The sequence below is a fragment of the Elephantulus edwardii genome, unplaced genomic scaffold (genome assembly GCF_000299155.1).
Source record: "Elephantulus edwardii isolate Elephantulus edwardi_28Jun2011 unplaced genomic scaffold, EleEdw1.0 scaffold00377, whole genome shotgun sequence".
In the NCBI taxonomy this organism is placed as follows: Eukaryota; Metazoa; Chordata; class Mammalia; order Macroscelidea; family Macroscelididae; genus Elephantulus; species Elephantulus edwardii.
Genome location: NW_006400127.1, coordinates 624487 through 637663, shown reverse-complemented (window position 1 = coordinate 637663; position 13177 = coordinate 624487). Strand labels below are relative to the sequence as shown.

The 13177-nt window shown below is 38.6% G+C and overlaps 1 protein-coding gene across 3 annotated transcripts in view; it reads right to left on the bottom strand.

Moving 5' to 3' along the window:
• The window catches only part of BICD1 (bicaudal D homolog 1 (Drosophila)), a 312684-nt gene that overhangs the window by 136182 nt on the left and 163325 nt on the right, over positions 1-13177 (bottom strand). For all 3 annotated transcript variants that reach the window (XM_006902178.1, XM_006902179.1, XM_006902180.1), the window contains exon 2: positions 8567-8779. In XM_006902178.1, coding sequence (XP_006902240.1) covers positions 8567-8779 — 213 coding nt within the window. The remainder of the gene's footprint in view (positions 1-8566; positions 8780-13177) is intronic.

Below are 13177 nucleotides of genomic sequence, written 5' to 3'. Positions count from 1 at the left end.
CAGAAATTAAGTCTTAGGTAAAGTCAAGGATCCTTGATGGCTAGATTAAACTATGAATTCCCTTAGGAGGATAAAATGCCTGAACAGAATCTTAATCAGGCTATATCTGCTAGACAGGACATCCTTTGGAAATAGAGGTCAAGATAAAAAAAAAAAGGATTCAAACTGTTCACCAAGCATCAAGATGAAATGCTGATGTCTGCACATTGTTGCTCCTTCTATCCAGTCTGCATGGAGAACAAAACCCTGAGCCTGGGCAGAAAAAAGATAACACTTGAAACTGAATTGAGCTATTTTAAGTTTAAGAATCAATAGGTATTAAGTCAATTGTGCACACATGCATATTTTTATTTTCCAAAAGGTAGAAAAATGGTGTGAGATCTTTTTCACAAGATGAGAAAGAAAAGACAGAGAAAATGAAGTAGAGTGAGAGAGAAAAAAATACTTAACATACATATGCTGACTATCCCAGGGACTGTAAAGAGAACAGACAGAGAAGTCACAGAGAAAGTGCCACCAGGGTGTTCCTTGACTCAAAGATATGGTGCAGCTTGAGCTCATACACTCTGGACATGCTGTTAGGAGAAGCTATTCCTTAGAAACAGACATGAAGCTTGTCAAGATAGAGGGTCAGTGAAAGACAGGAAGGCCTTCAATGTTGTTAGGTGCTGTCGAGTCCTACCCATAATGACTCTATGAAGAACAGTCTGAACCTTGTCCTATCTGATGTCATCCTCACATTTCCTGACACAGGAGAGGTCACTGTGGCATTCACTGTGTCAATCTGCCTGGACAAGGGTCTTCCTCTCCTTTGCTGACCCTCCATCTTTCCAAGCACCATGTCTGTCCCTCTCCAAGGACTAACCCCTCCTAAAAACATACCCTAAGTATGTGAAATGAAGCCTCGTCATCTTTGCCACCAAAGAGCACTGTGGCTGCACCCTATCCAAGACATATTTGTTTGTTCGTTTACAATCCATGGGATGTTCAAAGCTCATCCCCAACACCATAACTCAAAGACATCGATTATTCTTCTGTCATCCTTATACATTGTTCACCTCTCAGATGCATAGCAAGTGATCAGGAAGACCATGGTCTGCGTCAGATACACCTCAGTCCTCAAACTGACATCATTAATCCTCAATAATTTGGAGATGCCCCTAACTGTAGACTTTCCTAGTGCAATACATCTCTCAATTTCCTGACTGCTGTAAAAAGCCTGAACAAAAGATTTCTGAAGGCAGCTTGAGAAGATAAAGCAAAGTATTATAAAGGCATGTGCAGAAAGCTGGAACTGAAAAATAAAGAGAGAAGAACTCACTCTGCATTTCTCAAGCTGAGAGAACTGAAAAACAAATTTAAGTCTTAAGTTACAATAATGAAAGATGCTATGGGGGATATGTTGAATGACACAGAAAGAATCAAAAGAAGATGGAGGGAATATACAGAATTACTATACCAAAAAGAAGTAATTGACACCGAAAAATTTCAGGAAATACCGTATGAGCAGGAGCCAAAGATAAAGAAGGAAGAAGTAGAAGCTGCATTGAAGAAATTGACTAAAACTAAGACCCCAGAAATCGATGGGATATTAACTGACTTGTTTCAATTAGAAGATGTAGGTCTGGATGCACTCATCAGTCTATGCCAGGAAATTTGGAGGGCAGCTGTTTCAATGAATTGGAAGAGGTGCTTATTTGTTCCCATTTCCAAGAAAAGTGATCCAACAGAGTGTGGAAAATATCCAACAATATCATTACTATCACAAGCAAGCAAAATACTGCTGAAGATCATTTAAAAAAGTGGCTAGAAAAGTACAGAGACAGGGAACTGCCAGAAGTAAAAGCAGGATTTAGATGAGGCCATGGCTCAGGAGTATCATTCCTGATGTCAGATGGATCCTGGTTGTAAGTAAAGAATACCAGAAGAATGTCTATTTGTGCTGTATTGTCTATGCAAAGGCATTTGTGTGGATCACAAGTAGTTATGGTTAACATTGAGAAGAATGGGCATCCCAGAGCACTTAATTGTGCTCATGTGAATCTTATACCTAGGCCAGGAGGCTGTTGTGCAAACAGAGCAAGGGAACACTACTACATGGTTTAAAATTAAGGAGGAAGTGTGTCAAGGTTGTATTCTTTCTCCATACCTATTCAATCTGTATGCTGAGCAAATTATTCGATAAACTGGACTCTATGAAGAGGAATGTGATATCAGGTTCAGAAGGAGACTCATCAATAACCTGTGCTATGCAGATGACACAACCTTGCTTGCTGAAAATAAGGAAGATTTGAAGCATTTGTTGCAGAAGGTCAAAGAATCCAGCCTTCAATTATGGATTGCATCTCAATGTCAAGAAAATAAAGATTCTTACCACTGGACCAAAAGATAGTGAGCCTCAAGAAGATGAGTTATTGGTGTCTGCAGCAATGGGCTCAAATGTGTCAAGGATGATTATGGTGGAACAGGATAGGGCAGAATTCACATCTGTTGTTCACAGAGTCACTATAGATGGCATTTAACAACAACAAACAATACTATACCAGTTCTGATTATTGCGTTTCATTTACTATTATGTTAAAATGAAAAAAGATAACAGATTATGCAAGATTACTTTAAAATATTTTTTTAAACCTGTATGAGTTTCAGAGTTGCCATTTATATACAATATGCCCTGAGCAACACTCCATACTGTTTTAACTTTAGCGTGGCCTTTCTTGCCAATCTTCTGTCATTTTAGTCAGAAGCTTATGCCCTTTCTCATTGTCTAATGAGGAAATGAAGAAGCTACAAGTGAAAATTAAGTATGATTACATTACTTTGGTACTATTTGAAACTACATCCAAATGATGTCCCAAACAACATCGTCTGAAATATTTGTTTGTTTGTTTTTATTTCTTCCCTGAGTGTTGGGCTTATAGAGATGCAGGTCTTACTATTTCCCAAAAACAACCTCAAAAAAAGGCTAAAGGTTTTTTTGAGTGAAGATCACAATTGTCATTATCTAGAGAACTATTTAAATATGTTGGAATATTTGTTTGACAAATAACATATTACTTTCTGAATCATGGGGGGGAACAATCTGCAATTTTTAAAAAGATAAATTAAGCATGTACACTCCTTGTTCTTTACTATTGAGTTGGAACCAGCCCACAGCTGCCCCTCTGGTGGGTTTTCAGGGGCAGTAAATCACACGGGATCAGAGTGCCCACCCTTCTGTGGAGCATCTGGTAAATTCAAACCAGGTGCCTTTGGGAATGCAGCACAGTTTCTTACCACTAAGCTGCCAGAGCTCCCAATAACCACAAGTATTTCATTATTTATCTGTATTCGGTGACTCCATGAACATATGGGAAATAGTAAGGATCATCTTGATTTGACAGGCTTAGTGCCATGCTCTCCATACCTTCTGGCTCTACTGGAAACCTGATTCTCTCGTAGGGACACCGCTTCCCCTCACAAGTGCTAGCCCATTACCATTAGGCCTGGAGGTGTGACTGGGTGCCCTTCTTGCTCCACATGGCTGCTTTCAGAGCAACTTCCTTTCCTCCTCCCTAAAAGCTCTCTGCTTTAAATCCCCTGCCATCAAATTATTTCTACCATGATCCAGGCATTGTTGTCAGTAGTGACCAAACACCAAATCATTTCTCCTCCTGATTCCTCTAAGGCTTTAGCTCGTGGCTCACTGCCATATGCTCCAGAACTTCCAATGGTAATTCCTGCATTGTCAATACGTACATCAATGATTTCAATTCTCGAAATCCCTCTTTTCCAGTGCTCCTGACTTCATCCTACTCTTGCCACTTCCTCCCACATGTCACACCTTAATGACTCACTCCCTCAGGGGACTATGTGACCCCTTCTCTCTCCTCAAATTCCCAGCACCTCTTCTATTTCTCTCCTCAGTTACTGACTTGGCTTCGTATTTATTAAGGAGGTTGAAGCAGTCACCTTCTGACTACAGCATTCGCTTACTCTGCTTTTTCAGGTGTTATCATTGATCATATTTCCTTACTTCTTTTAAAAGCAATCCTTTCTTTTTATAGTCTTTCCACCACTTAATACATAGTTCTAACCTTCTCCCATCCTCTCATTAATTTTTCCCTCACTATGAGAGCTCTGGTGGCTTGTGGCAAGAAGATGCACTGTGATCCCTAAGGCACAGGGTTTGAGGTCATGATTTCAGCTGCTCTGAGGGAGAAGGATGGGCAGTCCTTTCCCGTAGATTAACTGTCTCTGAAAACCTGCTGGAGTGTCAGCTATGCGTTGGTTCTGACGTGACAGCACACAACCACCACCACCACCTGGGTATAGCAGTGGTACAACACTTGCCTGTCAGTTTCCTGTACTGAGATAATTTGTGGGTTGCTGTGATACTCAAAGTTATGCCACTGGCATGTCAAATGCCATGAAAGTTACTCATGGCATACTCTTAAGAGTCTTTGCTTGTACAGGAGCAATGACTTTGTAAATTATTACCTAATTTGGGAGGGACTAGAGAGCATTATGCTGAGTGAACTAACTCAGTCTCACAAGGATAAATATTGCATAAAACCATTATTGACTATGTGGATTACAACAAACAGTGGCTATCTCTGAGAAGAATGGGAATTCCAGAAAACTTGATAGTGTTTATGTCTAACCTATACATGGAGCAGGAGGCAATCATCAGAACTGAGCAAGGAAACACTGCATGGTTCACAATTGGGAAGAGTGTATGCCAGCTATGTGTCCTTCCTCCATATCTTTTCAATCTATATGCAGAACAGATTATGTGGGAGATTGGGCTATATGAAGAGAAATGGCATCAGGACTGGAGGAAGACTCATCAGCAATCTACATTATGCAAATGATACGACACTGCTTACTGAAATTGAGGTGGACCTGAAGCACTTGATGCAGAAGGTCAAAGATTTCATGTTTAATATGGATTGAAGCTCGACATCAAGAAACCAAAGAATGTCACCACTGGATTGATTGGCAGCATCATGATATACAGTGAAGAGCTTGAGATTGTTAACAGCTTCAGTTTGTGTAGCTCCACAATCAACACTCTTGGTACCAGCAACCAGGAAATTAAAAGTTGAATTGCATTAGGAAAGTCTGCTGTCAGAGACCTCTCCAAAGTACGGAAAGAGCAACGATGTCAGCCTGGAGACTGAGATGCACCTGAATCAGGCCATGGTCTTTGCAGTTACTTCAATTACATCACAAAGCTAGACAATGACTAAGGATGATAGAAAGCGAATTGATACCTTTGAGCTGTGGTGCTGGAGAAGAGTATTGAATAAACTATGGACTGCTGGGAGAACAAACAGATTCATGCTAGAGAGGGTGAAACCAGGCTGCTCCTTTGGAGGCAAGGATTCTGAAGCTTCATCTGACATACTCTGGACATGTTACAAGGTGGGACTGGGACCAATCCTTGGAGAGGGACTTCATGGAGGGTGGAGGGACCATGCAAGAGAGGAACACTCTCAACAAGACAGATTGACTCAGTGACTGGGGTTATCGGGATAGGTGTGTCAGAGAAAATAGGATTGGCACAAGACCCAGCAAGTACATTGGGTCACTATGAGTAGCGAGTGACTCTATAGCACATAACAACAACATATATACATACACACACACACACATACACATCATACATGAAACAGTAATTGATCTTGAAAATATCACACACACACACACACACAAATTGCTATTATGCAGACATTTTTGCCTATATTAACAAAAAATGAGTTCTTTCAACCAATAATGATTCTATTAATTCAGTTGTTAAGTATATGTAACATTTGCTGAGCTGCTGATTATTATATTTTGGGTTGGTAATCATGCGCATTTCTCACTCTATTATGTCATGAAATTTAAATGTCATGATAGTGTCTTCCAACTACTATATATCACACAATGCATATAATACTTCTAAATAAATAAAATACATCCTACAATAAAAACAAATCTAAGATTTCAAATGAATATTAATCATCAAAAGTCTGCATCAATGCATAACAAACTAGGATTTCTCTCTATTCTCCTTTTACAACCGGTATTCAGCTCTAAAAGCTAAGAATAAGAATTCTTTTAGGTACATCAAAACAATAAGCATGACTGAAAAGACAGCAGATCTCAGGGGGTACCATTAGCTTTTAGTCTATCAGAAAGAACATCAACAATTCAGCAAACACCCTCCCCCAAGGGCTCCTTGCCATTGGTAGACTTGCAAGACCAAGAAACTTTTTCTTTTTTTCTTTTATTACCTGAAAAACCTGAGTGAACATATCCACAAAAAACAGCTTGTAACTAAACTGTTTCAGACCAAAAATACATGAGTCTAAAATTTTTCTCTAAATGCAACTCCACTATTAAAAATGGACATACAAGAGTACTTAATTCAGGTCATTGTTTTTAAGGCAATTCTCAAAGTGAGCTGTAGAACACTACTTTGCAGCCTTGAGTCAATCAAATAATTCATATAAATGACTTAAAGTGTGTTCTCCACGGGAACTTGTTAGAAATGTTAATTCACAGGCCCACCCAAGACTTACTGAATTAGACTTTCCATGTCAGGGCTGAGGATACAGGTTTTAAGAAGCTTTTCTGTCGATGCTGATGTTTTATTTCAGCTATACAAAGTCTCTCAAAATCAATTTATTTTGTAGTCTCAGTTTACTACTAACATACAGCCTCACCCTTCATTATCAATTCCTAATGTTTACTGGAGATTCTCTCACAGAAAGTGCAATCACTTTGATGAGGATGCTTTGTTAATCACCACTGTTGTTGACTGCTGTTGAGTCGAGCACGACTCATAGCGACCCTATGAACAAAAGACCTGAAGCCTTTCTATAACTATCATCCTTTCTCAAAGTTCATAGAGTTTCCAGAGGCATGTTGTTTATTTAGGAAGTGGATGCCACTCCTTCTTCCAATAATCAGCACTGCCTTTGTGCAAACAGAAGATGATCTAGGACTCCTTGTTCATTCTCATCTATTACTATTCTTTCCTTAGTTACAGATCCCAGGACAACTAACAGAGCTAGGTCGGTGGTTATTAGTGGTGACTCACTGATCACTGCTATTCTATGCCAAATGCCTCCATCTGATTGTAATGGTCCCCAGCTCATGTCCACGTCATGTCCTTCCTACCAACATGTCTCATGAACTTGCCACTCACAGCTGAGGTTACCCTTTAGATATTCTGTGTCTTGTTTAATTCAGAATAGTGTACTACAACACTGCTTGATTCTGTAGTCCACTTCTGCAATGAACACTTGTCTCATAGGGAGTTCTCATTGGGATGCCTGGGCTTGGAATGGTGAAAGACAATTGTTGGGCAAGTGGAGAGTCTAGGAGCCCAGATGATTAGCTGTGATGGCAAAACACAAGCACAGAAAGATGCATGAAATAAAGAACGGGAGGGATCTTTTGTTTATTAAAAATTATTTGGGTTACGAGATGAAGTATGGTGTCCTGAAGCTATATTGTCTTCTTTTTAGGATCTATCACTAACGTGATTGACATCTGTCTCTGTCTTCAAAAGTGATATTGTTGTATTTGGGTGTTTCCAAAGACAATGATACAGATAGAGCAGAAACTTCATTCTCAATATTCATGTATTTCATTATAGATGGACATGTGGTGAGGCCAATTATTTCTCACATTTTCTTAAAATCTGGACAGATGATATCTAGCAGTAATGAAACCTAAAATATGTCACTCCTTTCAAGAAGATTAGTAACTATCTTATAGTTTACAATTATTTAATCTTTTTAATTATTAAAAATGTTCAATCAATCACTTGGTAGTATAGTGGGCACTGAACCTAATTACTTAACAGTAAATGGTGTAAGAATCAAAGGACATCAGTATTCATACATTACCCTCTTACCAAAAAAAATTAATGAAGTTTCCAAAGATACTATTAAAGGGGTCTGGTGGATGACTCTGCTTTGGGCTATTTCTCTTTTTGATATCACCTTTGCAATAAAGAATAACTCTCCCAGTCTGAAAAGTATATAGCAGGAGGTGTTGTCACTGGTGGATGGAAGAGAAATAATGTGTTTACTGGAGGCCAAGGCCTGAAGGAGACTCCCCGACCTAATTCATAGTAGCTCTAATTTGTTCCATCTATCCTCCACAACCAGAAAACACAGTGAGCGTTCTGCATCAGCAGACTCTAAGCTCCTTCAGAAAATTCCCCTGAGTCTAATTCCCCAGTTAGAAGACTCCCAAGCTAACACCACTGTCATTCTGAATTAGTATAGTACAACTACCATGTACCCCACATTGCATTAAAACAGGTCATGGGGAGAAAGCACTTAAGTCATTACTTTATAATAATAGCAGGGCCAATCCCCAAGTACTTAGTAGGTAAAACCTGAATTCTTTAAATAATGAAAATAAAGGAAAGACAGGTTTATCTCAGCACAAGTCATCATTTCATTACAAAGGTAATGTTAGCACAGGTGTTATGCATGTCAAAGCTCTATGATTAAAGCAGAAATTACATCCTTCTTTCTTACAAAAAGGCTTTCTGCCTTTCGTGGGGAATGAATTTGTTTACCTCCTTTAGATCCTGCACGACTGCAGTGAGCCGCTCATTTTCCGCCTGAACATTCGTGACCACAGCCCGGCTCTGTTTCAGCTCATTCTGCATCTCCAAGATCTTCCCCAGATAATACGCTTCCTTAGATGCTGACTCCTGCAGGAGCGTTTCCTCCCGAGTCTCTCCGTCCTCAGCAACTTTACGGTGGATGGAGAAAGACTGGCCAAATGCCTGCAGAATATTTGAAAAGAAAAGAAAAGAAAATGAACTGTCAAAAAAATCTATGTGATGAAATACACTCAGCATTAATTAAGCACATATGAAGGCATGCTTTTGTTTATGCTGGCTTTAAGAAAGGGTAGTTTGCAAGACCTCCAAAAGTAATAATATATATTTTATGCAATAGAGCTCTAACTGATCCTTGAAGCAATTCAGATTCCTATCAACAGAAGAATCTTTTATGTTGTTGTTGTTGTTGTTGTTATGTGCCGTAGAGTCGCCTGTGACTCATAGCCACCCTATGTACAGCAGCCCTAAACTCCGCTCTGTCCTGTGCCAATCGCATGGTCTCTGACACTCCCATCCCAATTATCCCAGTCACTGAATCAATCCACCTTATAGAGGGCCTTCCTCTCCTGCGCTGTCCCTTTACCCTCCCAAGCATGATGTCCCTCTCTAAGGACCGGTCTCTCCTCACAACATGTCCAAAGTATGTTAGACGGAGCCTCAGAATCCTTGCCTCCAAGGAGCCATCCGGTTTAACCCTTTCCAGGACAAATCTGTTTGTTTTCCTAGCAGGCTAAAAAAATAAAATGTTGCTGTTAGATGCTATTGAGTTAATTCTGACTCAAAGCAACTTGTGAACAACAAATCTGAATCATGTCCTTTGTATCCTGTGCTGTATGATGTATCCTGTGCCGTCTTCATCGTCTGTGACACACTTGAGCCCAAGGCTGCAGTCACTGGGTCAATTCACCTAGTTGAGGATCTTCCTCTCCTTCGCTGTCCCAGCACTTTTCTAGGCATGATGTCCCTTTCCAAGGGATAATCTCTCTCAACAACACACCCAAAATATATGAGATGAAGCTTTTCCATCTTTACTTCCAAGGAGCACTCTAGCTGCACTTGTTGTTTGCTGTATGTCCTCCTTTAAAGACAAATTCTACTGATAAACAGTTCAGTGTATTATTCCATCTAAAGACATTTATCTTCAATCTAGGAAAAAATTCCCAAAACTATTCCCAAGGAAGAAGAAATTCATGTTATTTCATTTTCTAATACACTAGCAGTAAGGACAAACCAATTATAAAGAGCACAGTATCCTCAGAGAAATTGCCAACAAGGACTACAATTTTCTGGTACTATAAAAAGGCATTTATTTGAAATCTCTGTTTAAGAGAACATCCTTATCTTCTCATTTGTACAAAGAAACACATGGTGAAAGCATAATTTCAAACAAATGGAATCAGCTATCTACAGTGAGGTGAGTGGAAGTAGATTGAAGAGAGAGAATAAAAAGTAATAGAGAAATGAAGGAAGAATGACTCCTGAGTATTTAATCTTTGTCTTATTACTTAGAACCATAGGAATATTTCACATACACCAAAATAATAACTAAAATTAATCATATATGTGTAAGAGGACGCAGAATACAGTTAACAAACTTACTGAATTACAAATGAATAATAAAGTTGAACTTGAAAGAGGTGAAAAAGATTCAACCTAAGTAATTTTAGAAGACTGTCCTTTTACCATATATTATAAATCTCTGGTGGCTAGTCCATAGAGAGTTACACTGATAACCAAACAGCTACATGTCTCAATAGTTTCTTAGGAAAGAAAGATGGACAATCTCCTCCTATTAAGACTTACAGCTTTGGAAACCTGAAGGAAGGCTGCTATGGGTTAGAATCAAATTATATCAATGAATTAAGTAAATATGGCTAAAAGGAGCCCTGATAGTGTAGTAGTCAAATGCTCAACTTCTAAGAGAAGGGTAGATCAGGTGTATCCTAGTCCTCAAAGTAAATCTTTGCTGTTATTAATACTTTAAAGATATCTTTTCAGTAGATTTGTCCAGTGCAACACATTATTTGATTTCTTGACTGTTGCTTCCATGAACATTGATACTTTATCCAAGTAAAATGATATCCTGGACGACTCTGAAAGGAGCAGTTGCAATGTAGGGGTGGACAAGCCTGACTTCTCCTTTCTTCATAAAGGGGAACTGTCTCCATCTATAACATCCACAGTACCAAACAAATAGCTACATTGTCAGGCATGCCACCCCCATGCTCTTGCTCCTATTTCTATAAATCATTGCATCTAATGTTTACTGCAAATTGATACACAGACTTTAATCACAGTTGTGGGATTTATTAGAGAAATTGGTTGGAGATAGGGGAGACAAAGGATATCACAGAGTGAAAGTCCAGGTTTAGTGAACAGCAGCCCCAAGACATACTAGCATCAAGACATAATTCCTCAAGTGGTTCAAACAGCTGCTTATTAAGTGAAAGTCTAGGTTCCATTCAGCAGCACAAAACAATCCTCTGGTTTCTTCAATCTCCTTTGTATTTAAAAGTTGGCTGGGCCCAAGTCTCTAGTATTATTTTATTTTGGAGCAACATTCTTCAAAGTTGTACAGCACTCCTCTGTCATTTTGCTGCACTGAGGTAATCTGGGTTGCTGTGATGCTGAACCTTGTGCCATTGGGAGTCAAATGCTGTAACAGCTGCCCATGGTGGACAGTGTTTGGTGGAGCTCCCAGTTTAAGGCAGGTTTAGAAGCAAGAGTAGCATCCATTTCCTAAACCATATACCTCAGAGAAACAATGATAATTATAGAAAGGCTTCAGGCCTTTTGTTCATAGGGTCTCTATGAGTAGTGCTCGACTAGATGGCAATAAACAACAACAACATGGTAGACTTAATCTATACAGAAAACTATAGTGTTTAAATTTCATCAGCAGGAGCTTCAATTTACAGAACTGCTGGTGAGTGCAAATGGTTGATATTTTAGTTAGCGGCCACTTAGCCCACTTTGTTAACCAGGGATTTCTAACAAATGTTGAAGAAATGATGAAAAAAAGAAATGTATACCATAGGATTAACTGTTGCAGACAAGACTTACTGATGATTTCAGAAATTACAGGTAAAAGTAAGCTGAGAAACATGTTGTTTACATAGTCTTAAACCATCTCTTCACAAGATACTTAATTCCAAAGGGAAAAACAGTGACTTCCTGGTGAAGACACCTAGTAGATAACTTAAACCCAGTGACTCAAGTTAGCCCCATAGCAATTAGACATACTAATATGAAAGGCACTGAAAAGGGACAATATCACTTCTGTAGTATTCTTTTTAAAAGAGACTATGAAATTTTTATTTTATACTGGTTTGTACATCTTATTTTTCCACGCTAGATTTTCCCCATTCCCTTTACCTATCTCTCCCTCCATCCATCAAATGTGCAAAACTATGATTAATACCAATACCAATCCCACACATACGCATCCTCACACGCTTGCTCCCCACTCCCCAGCCCCCTTGGATCCTCATACTCATTCTACAGTAATGGTCTTATACAGTATTTGTCCTTATGAGACTGAGTTAGTTCACTTAGCACAGTGCTCTCCAGACCTCAGTAGTATTTGGGGAGGGGGAGGAACACACACACACACACACACACACACACACACATCAATTCTAGTCATAAAGAAAACAATCCAAACTGAGAGACATTCTACAAAATAAGTTTGAAAGGTCAGAACCCTTCAAAGACATAAAGGTCATAGAAGACTGAGAAAGTCTCCTCCAAACTGGAGGAGACAAAGACAGAAAGAATTTAGAGCAACTCGGGATTATGAACTGGACCTACAAGAGAAAAAAAGGCACTTATGGGACAACTGGAAAGATGAAAATACATTCATTAGGATGTTCAGTAGTACTATACCAATGTGAGTTTCCAATTTCCAAAAGTATACTACAGTTATGTTAGATACTAAGTTTTAGAAAATCTGAGTGAAAACTATATGAAACTCAGGGTTCTACCTTTACTCCTTTTCTCTAATTCTAAAATTACTTAATAAATAAAAGTTTAAGGTGTAAATAAATATGATCTCTTTCCTAATGAAATTGACAGATCTTATAAATATGGACACACAGAGTAATGAAAAACACATAGATTTAAGAACTAAAAAGTAACTTTATTTAATTAGGAGTACTATAGCTTTTTAAATAATGTTTGTAATTCTTGTTATATTTTGCAATTTAAAATTTCATAACATGATGCTCTAGTTATAAAACCATGAAGATACAAAGAATTAACAAGTGAAACTCAGTTTTACACTGATTATAAATATGGAGGCAAAAAAAGACTGTGTTAATCACTATGAAAGAAAGAGTAAACATAAGGAGACAGCATAATTCAGTAATTTTTTAAAACTTTCTTGCTTCTCTCAAATTATATTTCATAAAATCAGATTTTTTCAAAAATAACCTAGAAGTAATGATCCTGAACATTCCCATTTTAGTTAACTACCCTTCTTAACAAGATGCATTGATAATAATGGGTGACTGGAATGCAAAAGTCGGGAACAAAGAGGAAGATTCAGTAGTTGGAAAACAT